This window comes from Cyprinus carpio, chromosome B7 (assembly GCF_018340385.1).
Source record: "Cyprinus carpio isolate SPL01 chromosome B7, ASM1834038v1, whole genome shotgun sequence".
In the NCBI taxonomy this organism is placed as follows: domain Eukaryota; kingdom Metazoa; phylum Chordata; class Actinopteri; order Cypriniformes; family Cyprinidae; genus Cyprinus; species Cyprinus carpio.
This window is the reverse complement of record NC_056603.1, coordinates 41,232,869-41,256,835: the sequence shown is the minus strand read 5'-3', so window position 1 is coordinate 41,256,835 and position 23,967 is coordinate 41,232,869. Positions and strand designations below refer to the sequence as shown.

At 33.1% G+C, this 23,967-nt stretch overlaps 1 protein-coding gene across 9 annotated transcripts in view; it reads left to right on the top strand.

Moving 5' to 3' along the window:
* Window positions 1–23,967, top strand: part of kcnip4a (potassium voltage-gated channel interacting protein 4a) — a 150,537-nt gene that overhangs the window by 107,342 nt on the left and 19,228 nt on the right. The window contains exon 1 of one of the 9 annotated variants that reach the window (XM_042728696.1): window positions 9,273–9,647. The exons of the other annotated variants lie outside the window; for them this stretch is intronic. Within the exon in view, the coding sequence (XP_042584630.1) occupies window positions 9,548–9,647 (100 nt within the window). The 5' untranslated portion in view covers window positions 9,273–9,547. Of the gene's footprint in view, window positions 1–9,272; window positions 9,648–23,967 lie in introns of those variants that run through there. 9 annotated transcript variants of the gene reach the window in all.

Below are 23,967 nucleotides of genomic sequence, written 5' to 3'. Positions count from 1 at the left end.
TGTCTTTAACTGGTCAAGAGGTTTTAGGAAGCAGTAAAATAATTATTTATTTATTTATTTATTTATTTATTTTCTGAGTCTCATGTTGTATTTCTAGAATAATTATGTTCCCTCCCTGACTTGCAGTTAAAAATAGATCATTTTCGCGGTTGGATGCAAATGGCTTCTTTCACCCAAGTCACCTCATCTCTGCTGGAGTGACAGTGAGTGACGGCAGTGTGCCACCGAACGACACAGGCATGATATCAAATGACACGAGATGTCACTTCTGTCAAGATCCCAAACAGAGCAAACACAAGACTGTAATTGCAGCAGACTGAAGTATCAAGTCAAATAAAGAACCACCAGTGAGCAGTAAAGGGAACATGATAAGTTATAACACTTGTGAAAATAAGTGCACTTAAATGTTTTGCACTTTAAATCTTACAAGTATTTAAAAAAAAAAAAACTGTTTTGCATTTAATACTAATGTAATAAAAGGCCACTTAAGAGTACTTAAAGCTCGACAATTTCATGACTGTTTCTTAACACACTTAAGTATATTTTTAAAAAGTGCACTTTGTAACAATGTAAAATTAAAAGTGTTACATTAAAGTCCATTTTAAATCATGATGTTTTAGTAATCTTAAAGAAGTGCACTTAATTTGATGTGTAACATGCTAAAGCACATGTAAAGTACTTCATTAGTGTTATTTGATATTACATTGAAAGTCAATATATTTTAAATGTACAAAATTGCAACAGATGTGTCAATGCTAATATTTTTAAATAGTTTCATGACATTAAAGCTTATTTTAATTTATCATAAATGCTTGTCAGTACATCCAGTATTACTCTTTAGACATATTTCAAAAACATTAAAAGTCATATTCAAATTAGATATAAAGATCTTATGTACTTAAGTCCTACTTAAGTAAAAAAAAAAAAAAAAAAAAAACTCTAAACTCTCTAAAGTTCAGTAATTGCATTTAATATAAATTGAAAATATAATACATTTTTATGTAAATGCTATTAGCATGCAATTAAGTGTCCAAAACATTACATTCAGTTCACACGTAAGTGTATTCTTTTAAAGTGCATTATTTTCATAATAAATCCTTTTTTTAAGTATCTTGATCATTGTAAACAGACTGTTCTTTGGGATAGATATATTCTGTGATGACACTCTTCCAGAAGGGAGGATCAGACAAGTCAGTGGATGGCAGTGAAGTGAAGGATCGTTGCAGGAGGGGATCGAGTAGGGTGGTGTTAGTCCATGTGTAAATCAGTGTGAAACCAAATGCTCACACACCGCCACCAATCAGTCACCCGTCAGGCCCGAGACCACTGCTCTCACGGCCATCTGCTGTCCTACTTCGTGTGTACCGTATAGCACACTCTCAGATGTATGCTGTTATGCCTACTATAGGGGACTGTATGACTGTCATTGAAAAAGTAGATAATACTATCTGATATATTATCTGCTCAGGCAATACAATGAGTCATTGTTCAGGAGAATTGTTTTAACGTTCAAGAGGATCTTGCAGTAATATATTCCAGCCATTTGGTGGCATTACAACAATACAGTTGCTGCATGAGATTTGGTGAAAAACTGCTTTAATGCCTCTTAAGTCTACAGTATAATCATGGCAGTCACTCCTCATCTCCTTTCCTATTCATTTCTAATATCAATTTCACAATATGTCCTAAAACTTGAAATAACTGCAAAGTAATCCAGGGAAACATAGGTGGAAGATGATGATGCCTTGGCATATTTAATGTCTTAGCATTACACAGCATAAAATTGCATTTTAGGATCATGGTTTTGAATTGCAGACTAGGTAGTCAGTTTTTCAACCACAAGGCTGTCAAATAATAATAATAAAAAATAAACAAACTACTTCTACATAAATGTTATTTATGATAATTTTATTGTATTGATATTTAGATTTATGTTTTATTGTAATATTTGATTAGATTTTAAAGTATTCAGATTTTGATAATCTAATTAGATTTAGATGTACATTAGATTGTATATTACTTAATTATATTCTGTTAATATTGTGATTTGTTTGCATTTTTGCCATTTTACTTTCATTTATTTTAATGTTATAGGGTTTTGTGTGTGTGTGTGTGTGTGTGTGTGTGTGTGTGTGTGTGTGTGTGTGTGTGTGTGTGTGTGTGTGTGTGTGTGTGTGTAAATGTGGGCGCAGGTGTGTTTTTCAGTCCAGGTTGAATCCTGTGACTGAAACCAAATGAAAGCGAGATATCGGAAATGAGAAAAATAATCCTGTTAGAAGAAGGAAGTTTGGTTTCACATGTTGAGCACAACTGCAGTTTTAATGCAAAACTATGGAAATGTGCTTTTTTTCATTCATGTTTGATTTTTACCACAATGCTTTTAACCTCAGGTTCATCTAGGATGACTGTTCTTTCCATTAGAATAAAAGTTAAATAACATATAATTTAGGAGTGTATATTGGCAGGTCATTTTTATGCTGTCAGACCAAATCAAAACTCATCACATTCGGCGTACATTTTTTTTCCCAGTATATTTGACACTAGTGGATAAATGTCATTCAAAAGCCTTGTGCTTGTCACATCGACTCTTGTATTTCAGAGACGCTTGAGTCTCTTTCTTCTTCATTTGCTGCAGGCAGCTAGTTAAATGTGCACTCATGCCAGAATAGATAAAGTTATTACTTTCTGGTGTGAGGAGAATTATTGATGTTGATAGAAACGTTTCATGTTTCACATGTTTTTCGGCTTCTCTTCACTGAATTATAATAGCTTCTATTGAATTATTTATTTCTTCCATGCTCAGTCACTCGGAACCAAACAAAAATAAAAAATAAAAAATACGTAATAACCTTAACCAAGAAAAGCCCACAAACGAAGAAGCGAGCAATTCAAAGTCCTTATTGTGACAGATGAGGAAAGAAAGTTTTAGAAGTCAGTATTTTCAATATGTTAGTGTTATCTCCACTTCCTTTTCAAGTCTGTGTATCAGTGACTTTCAAATAAAAATAATTAATTGCACTAAACCTGTGGTGAACCTGACAGTCCTAGTTTTTATGTATCTTCTTATATTTGAAGACTTGCAAAGTTTGTGTAACTGCTTGTATAAGCTGTGTACTAAACACATGGGTGAACACTGTCAAAGAAGTCTTAGTCTTTAAGAGATATTTCCCCACAAAAATGAAAAATTGCTGTTAATTTACTCACCCGTAGGCCGTCCAAGATGTTGGTCTTCAGTAGAATTTCAATAGATTTTTAGATAAAACCATGGTCTTTTGGTGATTCACAAAATGCAGCAAGTCAGTGGCTGCACATTTTTGAAAAATGAAAAACAAATCGTATCAAGGAACGGGAAATTAATATCCGTGGCTCCTGATGATATATTGAGGTTTAATAAAGCAAAACGATTGGTCTGTGTAAGAAACTTAACATTATTTACAAATTATTATTTTTTTTTGTCTTAAAGTGACAGTATTGACATGCATTTATGAATCACCAAAGACCACGGTTTCAGCTTAAAATCTTCTTTACAATTCCACTGAAGAAAAGAGTCACCTTCATCTTGGATGGCCTGAGGGTGAATAAATAAAGAGCAAATGTTCATTTTTGGGTGAACTATCCCTTTAATAGTTGCACTGGAATAGTTCGAGGAACATTTAAAAAGTGAAACTTGATTTGTTTCTCCAGATGAAGAGACTGAAGCAGCAGCCACAAAACACACAGTCATTATCTGTTGTCATTTTGACTGATAAAACGGGTTTCTGTCTGGAAATGCTGGCAGTTGGTAATATGTCAAATTGTGCATCTATTTCATTCTTTGTTTGGGTTTCAGTATTACTTTGTCTTTTTCAGTGCTTTTGTCTGGAGGCATGTCTTTTCTGTTCTGCCCCACACCAGGCTGTTGTTTTTTTTCTGCTTGAAGAAGATTATAGTAATTTGATCGGTCATTTATCTTCAATCCACAAAGTTTTTTGACCAATTATTTTTCACAGGTGATGGAACATAAATGCTCTTGACATTTAAAAGCCACTCATGTATCTGTGCCGACAGCACAACAATCAAATGCCATGTAATTTTCTTCAAATGTTCTTGTCCTGGAAATGTCAGAAACGCTGTGTCCTAACCAGGCGCAACACGAAAAGTTTCCTGAGACAAGTCATTTGTGTCCATAATCCATCGAAAGCCATTCTGAGCATATTTTGTTTAAAGACCCAAAATATCCTCCTAAAAATTGGCAAAGTTAATAATTAGCAATTAAACATGTTTAAAATTTGCAGTCTTTCTTTTCTGGTAAGATAGAAAAAAATAGCATTAACAAAAAGGAAAAAAGCTGGCATTCTACATCTGCTTCCAGAAAAATAAATGAATAAATAAATATGGTAATGGCAATATTTTTCCTCATAATTCTGACTTTTCTTCTCTGAACTCTAAGCTTATATCTAGAGTTTATTTCTCACTTTTTTGCCACGGAATAAAAAATAAATAAAGAAGTGACATTTCACAATTCTGACTTTTTCATGAAATTATTTAAATTTTATAATTTTAATTTAATTATTGAGTTTATATTTTACAACTTAGACCTTTCTTCTCAGTATTGTGAGTTTATATAGCAAATGCAAGTTAAAATTTAGCAATTCTGGTTTATATCTCTAAATTTAGATTTTTTTTTTTTTTTATATATATTTCACAATTTTGAGTTCACAATTGAGACTTTTTTTCTCAGAACTAGGAGAGAAAAAAATACAAATTGTTAAATATAAACTCAATTGCGAGTCAATTGATTTAAAAAATGTAAAAGTTGTGAGATACAAAGTAAAAATTATCTTTTTTATTTTTATATAACATTGGAGAAACGGGCTTCCACAGCATTCTCATTTGTTCAGATGAATATGTAGAATTAAAATTTTCAGATCATCCTTGAAAAAGTTAATCAAAAGTATTTATCTACAGGTAATCCATTCTTATAGTTCACTATTATTTCTTGCTACTAATTTCTCAGACAATCCTTCAGATTTACTCTGTAAGCATTGAAACTGCCACGTTCTTCTGTTCTTACGTGATGGATTGAAGTGCAGGTCATTATTTTCAGACAAGCATCTTGTTCCTTAAGCCGATTTTAAGCTGTCTGTCCCAGCCAGTTGCCACAAATATAATTCTCTCCGACCACATCAGCCGGCTGTGCTGGACCAAAACCACACGCTCTCATATCAAACAGCAGTTTCAACAGCAATGCTTATCTTACTGAATTTTGCATCATTTGCATTGCATCATATAACAAGGCTGCTGCTTGTTATTTGGACCGCCAGGGTCCTGCTTGAACTGGGGGCAGTTAAACCTCGATTTGAGCCATTACAAAATATCATACAGGGATTTAGTAAACACATAAGAGGGCACTTCTAGACACCTGACAACTTCTCTCAAGCTTTGTGGTCTGTATGCTGTGGGCAGAAACTGTTATTTCGCCCTCACTTGTGTATTCAGCAGTGCTCAGGACCACCATGGTTCACAGGCTTTAATTGCTTACATTTCACGCTCAGTGCTTTTGGGGATTTGAGGATATGATGGGCTAATTTCACTGCTTTGTAAATATTGGAAACCCACATTGCTTTCTATGGTATTGAAAATATTGCCATAAAGCATGTAATTATAGCCTACCTGAGGCACGGCACAGCTGTTGTTGTGGCACAAATTACAGCGTATTTTACATTGTTTTAGTGAACATTTGAAAGCACTTGCTTAAACGTGATGCTTATAAAAGACAATGGGGTCTTAAAGCAACCAGAGTCATGAATTTTGAATGGGATATGAGACTTTTTTGGACTGTTGTTGTCATCTTCAGCCATCAGCAAATGAAGAAAGTTGTTAGATATAGTGTTGAAAACTACCTTTCTTATAGGACTGCATGATTTTGAAAAATATATCTAAAATGATATGGCTCAGCGTGATTTTCAAAACCCAAAGGCTCCAGTTTAATTAAGTATATGCACAGCGGGTGTCAGAGTAAAACGAGGCACTGTGTTCATTTACACACCATGATCCAGTGTTTTCAGTGTCTCAGAGCAGCACAGTCGTTGAGTTTTCTGCCAAAATAAAAGCTTGATGGTTTAATGTTTGAAAATGAAGGAACTTCGACATTTTGTAATTCTACAGTTGTATCATATTTTTCCAAATATTCTAAAAGGACTTGTATAATGCATTTAACGTCAAGTAGACTAAATAAGCACAAAGCAAACACATTTGGATTTGCGTGTATAGTGCATTTTCCACATGCTGGTAATTTCAGTTTTGCTTTAAATAAATCAGTTTAGGCTTTAAAATGAATGTTTAAAATAAATGCTTCTATAATTGTTTTATACTTACATTTTGATTCCTGTTCTATTCTGAATGCCATTAAGCTTAAAGGATTTGTGGTGGAGTAAGGGAAACTAAAATGAATTTTTATAGTGTTTATAATGTTTGCAAGTGATTTATATACATTACATAATTTCTGGATATAATAATAATAATATATATTATTATATTATATATTAATATATTACTTACAGAATACACCAGTGTGTTTTTTTAATGCTAAATTTTTTAACCAGTATTTTTCTGTACAGTTGTATTATTCCAACCATAAAATTGCATAACATAAATAATATATGATAAAGATAATATATTCTTATTTTGGTTAATATTTGTATTCACATAACCCTCTGCTGGACAGAGAGTCCCCAAAGGACAGGGAGGCTTTGACCGTAAAATGGAAATACGTAATCTCTTGCCAAAATCGATGCTTGACAGAGATAAGAAATCGACCCAGTAAGGGTTCTCCATCAAAACTCTCTCTTAAATTTTACGTCACCTTTAAAGATGTCACAGAAAGACAACACAGAACAGGAGGCAATGGCCATAGCTGTCAGGGGAGTGCATGCTGAATTCATGTCTGTTGTATATCACAGTTTTTAACATTGCATATGCATTTTTTTTAACCTTTTGGGCAGAAACTGTGAGTTACTAAATGATTCCAAAAGGCTAGTGTCATAGTTTTAATAAAACTAAACTACTATACGCAGATGGATGGGGGAAAACACAATGAACAAAATTAAAAATGGCTGTAGGCATAATCTGCATAATTACATGAGCAACATTAATAACCCTACACTAAATTATTTGCTCCAAAAAAGCAATAAAATCATTTGGTAAGAGTTAGAGATTTGGGTGAATTAACTGTAATACATGCAAATGGCACTGTGTGTGAATTATGCTGGAAAATTAATGCAAATCTTGTAATGTTACAATCTTTTGACATCTCTCAACTGAAGCTCAATGCATTGGCTGATATTGTGGGCCAGAAGGTGGCAGTAGTCATGTATTTTTAGGGAAGGAGCATTGATAGTGGCTTTTAGGATGCTACAATTTGCTGCAGTAAATAAAGACGGCTCTCTTTGAATGACATGAAAAAAAAAAAAATTAATAATTCTACGCTATAAAGAGTTTTGCACTAAATTATGTTTAGTTTACTTTTGATTGCTAAAGAAAAGTAGAAAAAGTAAAAAAAAGTTAACATTTTTTTTTTTTCATTTTTTAACCCTTATTCCATACCTTCATGCTGATGTTTTTGTAATTGTGAAAGTACATTTCCTTGAAAAAGAATACTGTGTATATATATATATATATATATATATATATATATATATATATATACACATATATTATTGCTGTCAAATGATTAATCGCATACAAAATAAAAGTTTTTGTTTACATAATATATGATTGTGTACTGTGTTTATTTATTATGTATATATAAATACAAACACACACAATATATATTTTGACATTTTTACATGTATATACATTTATATATTTATATTATTATATGTTATACTGTATTATAGCTAAATATATTTAATATATAAACAGCATATTTTCTTAAATATATAAATGTATATGTGTGTATTTATATATACGTAATAAACACAGTACACACTCATATATTATGTAAACAAAAACTTTTATGTTGGATGTGATTAATCGCGATTATTCATTTGACAGCACTAATATATATATTTGCATGTTAATTGCAAATTAAATTGTATTATATTTTTAATTTATATTAAAAGCTACATATTAGTATAAATTTATCACAATTTTTTGACCCACTTAAGTAGGATTTAAGTACATTCGTATATGTAATTTCATAATTACCCCTACTGTTTTCGAAATACTGTTAAAGTGTCCTGCCAACAAGCATTTAAGATTATTAAAATGTTCTTTAAGATCATTTCACTGAAATTTGAGTTATGTATATATTTGTAACTATAGATTTGTAATTAAAAAGTTGCAACATAGTATATTTTAAATAACTTTAAATGTATTGAATAACTCTGCATTTAACATTATAATCGAGTACCTTACACGTGAATTAGTCGACACATCAAAATAAGTGTAATTCTTTAAAGATGATTTTAAAATATTACTTTTAATTTAAAAATGTGTTTGACAACTGCTTTATTTCCTTAATATTATATAATCTGCAAGTATAGTTGCAGATTTAAAAAAAAAATAAAAACATATTTTCAAGATTGAAGTGCACATTTTAAAAAGGTGTACTTTTACGAGATAGTATGAATGATTTGTATTGAATGAGTGAATATTGATTTAAAATTCTGAAAGTTTCTCACACAAAACACTGAAAAACAATGACTTCCAAAGGAATTGAAATATTGCTTGTGAGTCATAACAGACTGCTTTTATGGAGTTTTTATATCCTGTGGTTGCTAAACTTGTATGGAAAAAAGCTGCATAGTGAGAACAATAACAGCAATGTGGATCTGTGAGGATGAATAAATAATTGCAGAATTTTAATGTGAATTGTCCCTTTAAGCGAGTGCACTTAGCAGTTTATTGACTTTCCTCTTCAATCGTGTAATCGATGCTGGTGGTTCCCTTAGAGTATAGACATCGTGCAAATAAATGCACAGTCAAAGCGTTTAAAAGATGAGTTCATTATGCATTGATTTTCACTCAGGTTTAAACAGCATGTTGTGCCGAAGTACAGGTCATGTGACATCACAGTGGTGTAAATTAGGTGTGGATTAGATTAAATTGGTTTTAAGCGAAGGAAGTGAGGACAGGAAGAGAAAGCGACTGCATATGACTTTTTCTTCACACTTTTCCTCTATAATTTCACACCGCTCTCCTCATTTCCTTTCCCTCCCTCCCCTCATCTCTCTCTCTCTCTCTCTCTCTCTCTCTCTCTTTCTCTCTCACTCACTTTCTCTCTCTGTCTCTGCACCCTCCTCCCCTCACTGAACCCTCACACTGCAAACTTACACTCGCACCTCTGACTCTTCTGTGTGGGGAGACTCAGACCCCGAGAGGAGAAGCTCAGCCTCCCAGGCTGGATTTGCAGCGGGACTGGAGCTCACCGCCACGTGGGTGCCTCGGGCTGCCCGGCCGGTGCGCGCCGGTGGCGGGAGCAAACCGGAGCGAGGAGGAGTTTGGCGCTGGGTCAGGGGAGTCAGGCAGGTGGCATGAGCAGGAGCAGGGGGTCGCTGTGAGCACCATGTGGGAATCGGAGGGTCTGCAGACGTTCGGCATCGTGCTGATCGTGTGCGCTTCGCTCAAGCTGCTTCATCTGCTGGGGCTTATCAGCTTCTCTGAGGGTAAGAGAGAGAGAGGGGCTTCGGTTCGAGAGTTTGTGCACTGTCAGAATGCTAAATATCTATTAAGTAATTGTTTGGAAGTTTTCAGTGAGTGGGAATATATGGATGCACATGGAAATTAAAATGTGCACATCTAAAAAATCTTTATAGAGGACTTATAATCTAACATATAGCTGCTTTTGTGTTCCACAGAAGATAAAACATGAAGCCAATGTAAATGTTGACACACTTTCTGTTATGCAGGCATGGATGATTTGGTCAAAAAAAAAAGGCTAAATTGAATCTAATATTGTGATTAAAACTGAAAAGCCTGAAGATATGTATAATAAGGGTATTGACATGTAGCTGTAATTTGTATTGCAAAGTTACAGTGCATTAAACAAAATTGTCCACATTTCCTTATATAATGTTGTATAGCAAGCTGTTAATTTAACTTACAGACAGAAAGTTCATTCTTGTGTTGATCTAAAGTTGTTGCTTTTTACAATCTTCTTATTATTTTCATGCAAAGATGGCAGAAAATGTACAGTCATCATTGGATGGCATCAAAATATGAGGACACATGTGTTTTAGATGAAATGGTGATTGAGTGCAACCTGGATATACCAGTGGTGAGATATTTTGCTATTAAAATGATTGTGTCAGAAGAATAGCGTGAGAACTTTATTACTTCTGGTCTCTCAGTATCATGTCACTGACCGTTTTACGCATGGGCAGTACGTTTTTAGCACTTTCTGACATTTCGGTGGATAAGAACCTTTTGGAAAAAGCTTAGAAACTCTAGTATGGAGAATTTATTTACTGCATCTATTTTACAAAAAACTGCTGTCATACAATGATAAAAAAAAAACAGTAATCAAACACTAGCAACAACATGACTCAGGAAAACACCTGCACAGTTGCATTAGTGAAATGTTTTTATTTTGAAATAAATAATTTTTATATTTTTAATGAAATATTTTAGAAAACAAAAAATTAATTACATTTAAAATTTTATTTTACTAATTATTATAAACTCAGGAAAACACCTGCACAGTTGCATGCACACATTTCTTTTTTTAAGAAAAATTATTTTGTAAAAATGCTTTATTTCATTTTGTATTTAAAATTTTATTTTATTAAATATTTTTCTAAATAGCCACTAAGTAAAACACATGAAGAGTTGCATGCACACGTTTGTTTGTGTCTTTTATTTGTTTCTGTATTTATTTATTTTTGATTATTTAGTTTCCCAAGATCAACTGCACAGGATTGCAAAAGAATAGTGTTTATGTTACTTTATTACGTCTGCTGTCTATGTATCATCCCAGTGAACTTTTATTATGTTTTACGCATTTGAAGTAAGTTTTTAGTGCTTTTCAGCGTGGACAAGCAACTTTTGGGGAATGCTTCAAAACACTAGTTTGGGTAGTTTCGAAACGAAAACGCTATTTTCAAATGCATCCAGATGAATGTAGACGTCATCCTTCACACTATGATATCATGCTGTTCCATTACTATGGGAGTCTTCAGACATCAGATCAGAGGACAGAGATCATTACTCTCTCTTGCTCTGGTGATTAAATGCCCCTCTGCGAGTGCAGACTCCGTCCAACAGTTGTACGTCTTGCAATCCAAACCCAGTTTGCTTTTAAAACGCTTCATTTTCCAGGTTGTATTTTTTCCATGTCTCTGTGGGTTTATTTCAATGGCTCATTTACTGTCAGTATTAGAGCTAATAGGATGTCGGCTGAACAATGGATCTTATTACCGGAGTGTTTCTTTTCATTTATGAAATGTCAAACACTTTAGCGTTTTAGGATTATATCACACTGTCTGTCTAATGCCACTCTAAATGCCAACATCATTTTCTTTGCATAGTCTGAAAGACGAACTTCCTTGCCTCTGTGACATTGATGATATTTGCATTGACCCCAATCACAGACAGCTAGTCTCAGTAAATGTTTCAGCCCTGATCTCAGTTATGAGCTCACAGGTGTCACTGACCCTAAATCAGGGGTCATTTGAACATTAAGGCTATTAGTGCTGTGAAACAATAGCACAGACGACAAGAGGTCGCATCCAATCAGTGTGTCAGTGAAGATAAATGCTGTCCAGTTGACCTGCGCTCACACAGGTGTGCTGCACACACACACACACACACACACACACACACACACACACACACTTCATGAGAGTGACTCAGGGACTCATAAAGATCCCGTGTCAAATTAATAGCGGCGCCAAACATTAACACAGAGAACATTGCAGCCGTGGCAGTGCGGTGCTCTCACTTGTGGCCTTTGTCTTTGACATGTCTTTGTTAGAGATTTAAAGGCTTGTAGCAGAGGTCTGTGGATGAAATTAAGTTCAGAGGGACAAGGATCTGTGATAATAATCTGTCAGGTTTAAAAAATGAATTCATGAATTTATTAATTTATTTTTTATGTATGTATTCATGTTAATTTTTAAACATTTGTTTGTTTTTGTTTATTTATTTAGCCCACTCAGTAATCAAAAACAAGCAAAACACCTACATGGTTGCGCATACATATTTTTTCTTTTATTTATTTATTTATTAAAACATTTATTTATTATTATTATTTACAAAATACAGCTTTCATATAATAATGAAAAGCAGGAGTCCTTACCCCCTCAGTAATCAAAGACTAGCAAAACACCTAGACATTTCTTTCTTTCTTTTTTTTTTATTTAACAAAAAATATTTTTAAAGAATAATAAAAAAAATCTAAATATATTGCAAAATTTTGCATGAGTGCATGCAAATGTTATTTATTTATTTATTTATTTATTTATTTCACACTGAAATCAAAGACTTGTAAGACATACCTTTATTTATTTAAAAAATATTCATTAATTTATTTATTTTACAAAATACTACTTTCAAATAATGACAAACAACAGGAGTGCTTATTCCCTCTGTTATTGTTTACTACCAAAACACCTGCATGTCTGTACACATTATTTCTTTATTTAAAAATATATATTTGCAATTATTATTATTTTATTTATTTTTTGGTATTTTTTACTTAAAAATATATATATATTTTTTTTTGATTTTACAATTTATTTTGCTAAATTTTGCTAATTACTCAGTAATCAAAACAAAACACATGGTTGCACACACACTTTTATTAAAAAATTGCAGTACATTGTTGAAATGTAGTCATTCATTCATTTATTAATTTAGCTAAATACAGCTTTCATAAAATGATAATATATATATAATCGAAGCACAATACCAGCACATTTGGACACACACCTCACCTCACAATCTTGATTGGCAGCTCTTCAATTGAGATTTGTTCTCCTGCAGACAGCAGAAGTCAAATAAAAGTGCAGTGTTCTTCAAATATCTCTGAACTCTCAAACTTCAGAATGTGCTTCATCTCTGTTTCACCCTCCATCTCTTGAGAGTTGGATAAAAGCAGAAGGTTATGACTCTAGTTTAGTGCTCGTGTTCCCAGAGTTTGAGTGTTGTGCAGTTTGCTCGTGTTTGTTGTGAATATAGGAATCTTTATCTGTTGTGGCTACAGATGCTCAAACTGAACTACACATCAAGGTTTTATATGCTTTTTTAAAATGTCCTAATTAAGATGCAGGACATCATGATAATGTTCTGTTTGCTGTTGCTTTAAAAGTCTGTGATCTGAGTTCATGCCACCGCTACTTGCTTCATATTTTGTTTTTTTGCATGATTAAGTCGGGTCTGATCCCAATGCAGGGAATTTCTGTCAGTCAGTGGCTCTGATTCAGCACATATACTGTTGAAACTTGGATCCAAGATTTTATTTTTCAAGTCAGTCAAATCTCAAGTCTCAAGTCATAATCAAAACTCGACTTGTTCCTTAGGTTACAAGGTTGCAGATCAGCCAAGACATGTCAAGTTTTGAATTTAAGACTCCAAAGGGCTTGCTGTAATGTTGATTTAATTTTTAAAGCATTGCTTTATTAAAATGTATTATGCTGGTGACAAATGTGCTTTGGCACAAGCTATAACAAATAAACAATACAGCAAACATGTGCCAAACTTCCCATATGAAAGCAGCAGAGCTCGTTCAGTCCCAGTATCTCCTCATGTCCTGTGAATATTTGCGAGTGTGTTAATGTGTGCCAGCACTCACCTGTGTGTTCACAAGACAAAGGGTAACCATTATCAGCAGAGCACATGCAAAAATAACATGTTCAGCTGAAAACATAAGCTTATTATTAACCTGCTTGAGTACTGTATCCATGAAAACAAGGGCGAATTTGACAGTCTTTGTTCATGTGACATACTTACCAATAGATACTTAATTGCTTTTTGCAATGAATCTCAGACTCAGTCTTGCAGCAGAGCTGCTTCTACAATGACTGTCTAATGATGAAACAAAAGAGTGGAGCTATTAATGATGTGTGTGTGAAAAAGAGATATAAATGTATTCATTTATAATTCATTTATTCATATAAAGTGTTTGTATTTGCTTGTCTATGTAATATGCAACATAAATAACTTATGTAGAATTTTGTTAACATTATTTTATACAACCGTGTATTCTTTACAAACAACTTAAAGGTAAAGTTCAAACAAAAATTTAAATTTACTTAATAATTACTCACCCTCAGGCCATCCAAGATGTAGATGAGTTTTTTCTTCATCAGATTTGTAGCATTACATCACTTACTCAGCAATGGATGCTCTGCAGTGAATGGGTGCCGTCAGAATGAGAGTCCAAACAGCTGATAAAAACATCACAGTAATCCACACCATCAATTAACATCTTATAAAAGACAAATTACTTTCTTGAAAGAAACATTTCCATGATATATTCATTTATGACTTCAAATTGTTGCTTTCAACTAAAATACAGACATCCCACCTTGCAAAACTAATTTCAGGGAGGTAGTACCAAGTTTTCATTAATAATCATTGCTCTATGATAACTTTGTCATTGTCTATGATGACTTTGTGAAAATGTAATGACTACTGAATAAAATAGCAAAGATGTCTTTATGGCTAGTGTTTGTATATTTCATTTCATTCTGTAACCTACTTGTTCTACAGATCTGAGTACTAGTGTTAAATGCTACTGTTTTAGATAACGTTTCTAATAGATAATATCATGATATTTTTTGTGTTTCCCTTACTGAATGTGCTATCCTGTCAGCAATAACATGTTCATGGACATTTTTGATAAACTGTCAGTGTTTAAGTGCTGGCGATGCAGGGTTGCCAGATATTGCTATTAAAACAAATAAAAAACGAAAAATAAAAAAACAAACCAAAATTATTTCAAATACCTTAAATTGCAACTTCTTACTCTATTAACTTTCTAAAGTGTCAATTAACTCTAAAAAAAATCCCAAAAACAAAAATAATCGGAAAAGACGAGTCCAAAAATGCCTATAATCGATAGATCTGGCAACACGGAGGCACTCCTCCAGCGTCTCGTAGCAATCGTTTTCATACCACAGACACTAAACATTCTTGCAAACTGTCTAAAGTGAATTATACATGCAGACACTCATATGGTGATCTCATAGCTGGCTACGGTTATGATTATATATCACTACAAGTATCTCTCTCTTGCTTAAGTGGCGCTCTTTCCTCTTGCTCGTCCTCTCCCTTGCCTCCACAAGTTCCAGGATATTGTATCTAATTTGCAGGCATCAGGGAGCCACTGTAAATATGTGGGAGACTCCAGGAGCTTCCGGGAGAGGTGGGATGTCTGAAAATATGAGTCCACTATCCAAAATATTGCTTCTATGGTGGCAAAACATCTTGTCTGAATCAGGAGAGAAATCTGCACAGATCAAGGACCATTTACAAGTGAAAACAGTCCAAAACAGATCTGAACAAACATGTCTGTGGATTTTGATGTGAGAGACAACAGTGGATGGACTTCATCACTGGAGAAAGCAATATTATGTATTTTGGAAGGTTTAAATATAAAATGTCTTAATGGTGAAATTGTTTCCTACAGACATGCAGCTTTTGCTTCACAAGAGTGGTGTGGATTACTTGTGGATTATTGTAATGTTTTCAACAGCTGTTTTTGGACTCTCATTCTGACGGCACCCATTCACTGCAGAGCATCCACTGTTGCAATGCTACATTTCTCCAAATCTGCTGAAAAAAAAAAAACAAACAAACTCATCTACATCTTGGATGGCCTTAGGATGACTAAATCTTCATTTTTGGATGAACCGTTCCCTTAAGCTGCCATGTACTTCACGCTTTATGGTGAAAGTTTAGCTTCTAAGCTTGAAAACTAGTTAAAAGGAAATGGCAAAAAGTCAAATGCAGGCTTATTTTGATGCATAAAATGAATAGTCATAGTGGGTGACTGAGCATTTATGTGGTGCAAAGCAAAAAGGGAAGGAAACTAAGTACACAAAATGTAATTTAATTTAATAGAGGCCATAAATTTCAAGTTCAGCTAATTGTGTTTAATATCAATTTAAACTATAATGCATTATTTATATACCTGTATATATGCTCATCATTTTTTTAAATTCCTTCTGAAAAAGAAAGGTTCATATTTGTAGTAACACTCATTTGCGTATACATACAGTTTTAAGTTTTTTTTTTTTTTTTTTTTTGTAGATCTGGTTGATGTGACTAAACCACACATTCGGTTAATTATTTATTATTTTTAAGCAAACTCTTGTGATGTCGGACGCTTTGTTAAAAGACTAAGCAATTAGTGATATTGTTTCTCAAACATTTTTTCTCTTTTTAAATCCTATTTTCACTTCATAGCTTTGAAGACGAAGCGGTGCACGCAGATGATTCCAGATGCGAGGCTTTCCGCCCGTAATTCATTATTTTTCATCAAAACAATACAGGCAAATATCCACCATCATCATTTCATGACTTTAATTAATGAACTTAATGCGGAAAAATTATGCCAACTAATCCTGCACCCCGGCGTACTGTATGATTATTCATAACAGGAAGATGCACAGCATCCAATATTTATGAGCTCACATTTCTGTAGGTTTTTTTTTTCTGCAATGTGCTTATCATTCTTAAGCTTGCTTGTTTGTTTTGTTTTGTTTAGCTCTGACTAAACTTAATGCATCTCCATTTAAAGTTGCAGAGGAAAAGCGTGTCTTAATTTTATCCCAGGGAAATTTCAGGAGCTTCCTGTATCTGCAGGTGAAGCTTGAAAGTGCTGACCTCGTCTTGTTAGTGGCATCTTCATTAAACTGGGTGTCACCAGCTTCACGCGTCCTATCTTAAGTGATAAATGAGCTACAAGAGACTATCTGTGGCGCAAAGACAAGCTGATAATGTTTTTGATCACAGACAAAGAGATCGCTGATAGTAGAGTGCACCTCATTCATCCTCTCACCGACTCGACACAATTTCAACAATTGTATCCGCCCAGAATGTACACAAAATAACCTTTTCCTTCATAATTGCTTATCAGGATTTTACAGCAAGGAGCACATAAATCATATTGTCACACTTGAAGCAGTACCAAGAGAGCAAACTCTTTAATTAAAGCATGTTCACCAGTATGTAGAGCTGGATGGGAAATAGTGCTGGCGGTCTTTCAGTTATCAGGGGATTGGCTGTAACTGTGGGGCCAATTGTAAGGCTAATTATCTGCTCTAATAAATCAATACGGTTTCATTCGGGGTAACAAAATATCACTTTAAACATTATATTCTTTAATTAATGTCACAGGACAAGTCTAATATAAAGAGCTGGAAGATAAAACTACAGTGACTCGACATTCTTTAAATTGCTAATGGTCCACTTAGGTGTGACTGCTTATTTAGCATTTTTTATAATGTACAAAGCATACAATCCAAAATTAACCGCAACAGCATTGTGCAATACACACACACACACACACACACACACACACACACACACACACACACACACACACACACACACACACACACACACACACACACACACACATATATATATATGACCCTGGACCAGTCATAGTTTGTTGAAATTGAGATTTATGCATTATCTGAAAGTTGAATAAATAAGTTTTCCATTGGTGTATGGTTTGTTAGTATAAGACAATATTTGGCTGAGATACAATTATTTAAAAAAAATCTGGAATCTGAGGGTGCAAATAAATAAATAAATAAATATTGAGAAAATTGCCTTTAAATTGGTCCAAATGAAGTTCTTAGCAATGCATATTCAAAATCAAAAATTAAGTTTTGATATATTTACAGTAGGAAATTTACAAAATATCTTCATGGAACATGATCTTTAATTAATTTCCTAATGCTTTTTGGCATAAAAGAAAAGTGGATAATTTTGACCCATACAATGTATTGTTGGCTATTGCTACAAATATACCTGTGCTACTTATGACTGGTTTTGTGCTCCAGGGTCACACACACACACACAACACACACACACACACGTATATATAGGCCTATATATATCTCAATTCAATTGAATTCAAATGATCTTTATTGGGATGACTTGCACAGTATTGCCAAAGCATTTTCCATTACATAAAAAAAGAAACAAACGAGGATATAATACATAAAACAAAACAAGAATCTCTCTCTCTCTCTCTTAAATCTCTCTCTCTCTCTCTCTCTCTCTCTCTCTCTCTCTCTCTCTCTCTCTCTCTCTCTCTCTCTCTCTCTATCTATATATATATATATATATATATATATATATATATATATATATATATATATATATATATATATATTCTTTGCACCCATATGTATATTCTTCACAGAAAAGACATTCCTAGAATGCATTTCTTCAAGCTCAATGACAAAATAATCATCCATGGCAGACAAAGCAAGAGAAATGCTGATTATAAACATAATTAATTCAGTAAGCCTAAAAAATATCTATCATTCTACTAAATGTAATGTTTTCTGATATTTAATTGCAAGTTAACTGCAGTTAAATAAATAATATAAATAAATAATATACTGTAATTAAGCAAAACCTGCTTCATAAAGCTTTATGTGCACTTTCATAATTCTATTGACTATAAATATACTTAAAGTGTAAAATATATAAATATATGCTTAAATAGGCATATAAATATGCTTAAAGAGTTTTGCTGACTGACAAGCATTTATGATGAGCTAAAATATACTTCGGTCTCATTTCTATTGAAACTTGTCATGTATTTAAATATGTTTTAATCACATTTGTAATGATAAAGTTGCAATTTAGTACAATGTAAAAATATGTGTATTTTATGTATTAACTTTAAAAACAGGATTTTATCCTTGTTATGTTTTATTATTAAAACAATGATTTATAACACACTTTAACATTCTTACAAAGTGTACTTAAGTGGTTTAAGAAACAGTCATGAAAGTGTCTCTCTTTAAGTACACTATAGTGGCTTTTTATTGTAAGAGTATATGTCATATACTGAATTTTTATGTATCTTGAGTATTGCATTGATCCTGTATTGAAATCAGCTGTAAATCTTAAAAGATAGCTACTCACTAAGTTTACTGTTGAACTAAAATGATACTTAAATGTACCAAGCATCTCTGAAGAGGAGATTTCAGTTTAGCTTACCTTGCCTGATTTTCTGTAGAGCAGCGGGTAGCTAAAATAAAAAATAAAGCATCTCTTTTAGACAGCCTCTCAGACAGCTCTCAGAGAAAAGCAGACTGAGTAATGGCAGAAAGAGCCGTGCTTGGTCAGACTCTGCAGCGGCTCTGTATTACAGCAGAATAAGCACATGATGGCAAAGAATTGCTTTAGAAATTATATCTATCTTCCAGCTGGACTCTTCAAACAAAATCACCAGAAATGACTTGGGCATAGCTGGATGCATTTGTGTTGGCTTTCTGTATATGCATGAAAAGCCTTTGTTATTATTTTTCAAAAAAGGCCCTCGTTTCATGTCTCCTTTTCATGTCGTTGACCAAATGATAATGAAAGTCATTCAGGACCCTTTTCATGGTTGTGTTGTCTCAACTCTCTCCTAGTAACGCTGCTGTTGTTTGTCCTGGATAATGCTGCGGGAAGAAAGACCCATCCTTTGTGTCTTCTGGCCATCTGTGCTTCATTAGTGTTTGCTCTTTCAACTTTCTCATCTGAAAAGCCCTTCATAAAAACCCCAAATATGAATGTGGAGAGGTAAAATCAATCATATTGGTAGTTTTACTTTAAGAACCAATTTTTAAAGTTTAGACTGTGCTTCATTACACACAATATATGGCATGCAGATCTCTATTGATGATCTAACAGATACTGATGCTCAGTTTGATGGCTTTCTCATTCCACCTGTAAACACAGACAAGCAAAACAAACCATGCATTCAGAGTGTGAAATAAGTCCAAACCGATCACCTTGAGCAGATTCAACCAAAAGGCAAGCGAGCGATGTGTGTGCTTAATGGGAATTGTGATGTCAGGTTTGGTTGATGTTGAAGCTCGAGTCGACGTTTCTGGCTGAAAAGCAGACGAAGAAGATACTCGAGGCTTAATGCTTCATTGTATTAGCATCTAAACACATGGCTCACAGCAGTGACCTATAATAGAGACAGAACGGTGCTGACATTAATAGTTAGTGCCATTACAGATGAAAAGGGACAGCTATTCCCCACAATATTACCATGTGCAAAGTAAGAAAACAAAACAGCTGGATATTGCTGATCCATCTAACAAGCATACTAATGGCTTTAGAAAATATATCATATAAATATTAGGGCTGTCAGTTGAAGAGAATTCGGTCATTATATGTAATTTCTGTTATTCCAACTTTATTTGTTTTCCATGTACACTATAAAGATCATCATAATAATAATATTACAATAAAATAAAACACTACTTGATACTTTCCATTACTTTCCAATTATTTGTAATTATTAGTGGAATTCAATTACATAATTCAAACAGTTAGAGTGAAAATTGTTCTATTTTTTTTTTACGCCAATTTACACCAATTCTACACTTCTACACATTTTTAATTTAAATGTGAAACAAAAGATCTATGCAACCAAACCATTTTGGTAACCATTGACTTTCATTGTATGGACTAAAAAAAACAACAACATACATTTCTTAAAATACTGTCTTCTCATATAAGAAAGAAATGCACACAGTTTTTGAATGACGTGACGGTGAGTAAATAATGATGGAATTTTTATTTCTGGATCAACTGTCCTTTTAAATCTCACTTCATTCTGCAACAGACTAAACTCAGGATGTGCCTTATATGCTCTGTATGTTCTTCTTTAAGTCAAGATGTCAAGGAGACTTACCTTGTAATGTAAGCATGAAACCAGCTGTTAGCTGTCTACTTACAGAAAAATGTCATCTTTGGTCATGTCACATTGAACATTTTACTGTTATTAGGATAGAAAATATTTTAGTGTTCAGTCTCTTATATGATTTGCATGAAAATATACATTTATTAAATATGTTATACTTGAGTAGAAGTATATTTCTGCAGGACTAACGCCAAAAGTAATGATGTCTGCACAGGGTTACACACGAAACGTCATGCCAAACTCATGCCATAATACACTGCTGCAGGGACGATGTGTCTTTGTAGGCCAAATCTGGAAAAAAGTTAGTATTTTAGCACTTTCAGAAATGAATTTTTGGTTAAATGCTTAAAAAAAAAAACTGTGGTCAACATACACTCAAGATATTTTCATGTTTTATTCTACGACATGAAATTATGGAAGGCCATTTCTGCCATAACAAACAAAACACAAGGGCAATTGTGAATTTTTTGATTGCAAAATTCTGACATTTTTCTTGCAATTCTGAGTTCACATCTCACAATTTGAACTTTTTTTTCCGAATTGCAAAATATAGACTCTCAATTCTGAGAAAAAAATTCAGAAGTGTGAGATGTGAAATCTGAATTGCGAGAAAAAAGTCAGAGAAGAAAAGTCAGAATTGTGAGATAAAAAGTCGCAATGACCTTTTTTTCATACCATAACAGAATTGTGAGATGTAAACCCTAGTAAAAAAAGTAATATATTTAAATAACATTTATTGCATACTAAGTATAGTTAAAATCTATTAACATATTTACTGACAGATAACTCAAGACTTTTTGATATAAAAATTTTAATTAAACTTTATTTGGCATAGTACTTGTGCACAATGCACATTTCTTAATATTAAGTCTAAAATGTATTTTAATGTCACTTTTGATGAGAATTGTATGATCTTTGAATAATATCAGTCTTTAAATGCAAAATATTTAAAGTGTACCTGAAGTGTACTTGCAATAGTTCCACTTTAGCACAATCAAACATACTAAGCATATCTTTAATAGTACTTCAGCACTACTTCCACACAGTTAAAGTGCATGAAGTACAAAATTAATTGTTCCAGTTTAGCAGACTTTAAGTATATCAGTTTAGTATACTAAAATTACAATTGCAGGGCATTTTATTAAGGATATAAATGTGAAAACGTATTTTTAGTATACTTAGCATGAAATAAATGTATTTCAAATACATTTAAGTATATTTATTTTTCACTAGGGAACTTAGATATTCCTAAGTTCAAAGCTTTTCCTTGTCTTAAAAAAGGCTAATAAGTGACTAATGTTACTGCAGAAGTCATTGGGGGCGTTAAACATCATCACATCAAACAGGTCAAATACTCTTTAGTCGGTTCTATCAAGTTTATAATCACACTCTTGCAAGCTATTCTGTAGAAATTATTGTAAGTAAAGACTGAAAGAGTTATCAGAAGCTTAAAGGTGATGACATAGCTTTTTACTTCTGGTGATTGCATTTAGGCTTCAAAATTCATAAACATGAAACATCTTGATGAGGGAATCAGGGAGATGCTAACTTGCAGGTTGGTCTACAAAAATCATCACTGCAGCGCTCTATGTTGTGCCGGTCAGGATGCTCAAACAAACATGCCTCAGAGAAACAGTTTTTATAGTTTGTAGGGGAAATCAACTTGAATTTATAGCTGATTTTGCACATTAGACAGAGACTGGTTAAAGTAAAATAAGAAAAAAAAAATGACACACTTCATCTTTAAATGGATTTCGGAAAAATAAAATGCTTTTTGTTCCGGTTGAATTGAAGCACTGAAATTGAACTTTACCTCACACTGTCGTTGACCATCTATCACGATCGCGTTTGCCATTTTCTGCACCATTACCTGCTAAAGGTGTCTGATGTCATTTGTGTTGCTAAATGTGCAGAAATGTATTCAAGTCCATCTTTGAGCAGGAGCAGATGTGTTTCTGAGTGCTTCATTACAGCACATCTGCACAGGGTGTCCATTACTAACAGTCAGCTTCAGCAGGTGGATGTGATGAGAGGGAAGTGTTTTTACATCAGCACTGCCAAAACGCTCAAAAAAATACTGCAGGTTCAATACAAGTTAGTCTCAATCCACAGAGTCTGTAGCATAATGTTGATTACCACAAAAAAAGAAATAATAATAATAATAATAAATAAAATTATATATATATATATATATATATATATATATATATATATATATATATATATATATTCAACTTTATATATAGCTGGCCAATATATAGTTATATATACAATATAACACAACTGAGATTTGCTCTATTGCTTTGTATGGATATACTGTATGTTTGCAGGTAAAATAGGATGTACAGTATATCTATAATTTATATTGCTGTATAATTTTATATTTTATATATATTTCTAATTTTATATTGCTGTTATATTACTATATATTGCTGGCCGATATATACAGTAGTTTACATTTTATAAAAATCGAGCAGTTGTGATTTACTATTTAGCACATACCGCTTAAAATGAGCGTACATATGTATTTATGTAAGGTTGGGTATGTAAGTCACGTAGCTGTATAATTCTTTATTAATTAATCATTTAATTAATTTGAGTTATTGAGCTGAGAATTACGAAACCTGTGAGATTTTGTTCAATTTATAAAAATTTGGTTTAGTGGGAAGCTTAATTGCTTGTGTATTATTAGAATTGTAATATTGTTCCTATCATTTTTACTGTTGCTTTAGAGTTAGAAGTGTTATGTTGTCTTATGCAACTAAGTTGTAATATTAGATTAAACAGAAAAGGTTAGTAGGTGATTTATTTCACACTTAAGTCATGTTATAATGCATATCATTTATGTCTTGTGTCGGCTATATTTGCAGATTTTCCCTATTTTCTTCCATTTTAAGTGCCTCTTTTTAACAGCTTTTTTAAGAAAAGGAGGGACAAGTCAAGTAACTTCTGTGGTTAATTGAGCTTAACTTGTACTGAACCCAAAATATGCCTACTATAGTGTGCAGGTTTGAACCTAAGTAGTCCACTTCCTTTTACACTTCATAAACCCTTTATAGCAAGTAATACACCTTAAAGACAGATAATATCATTCA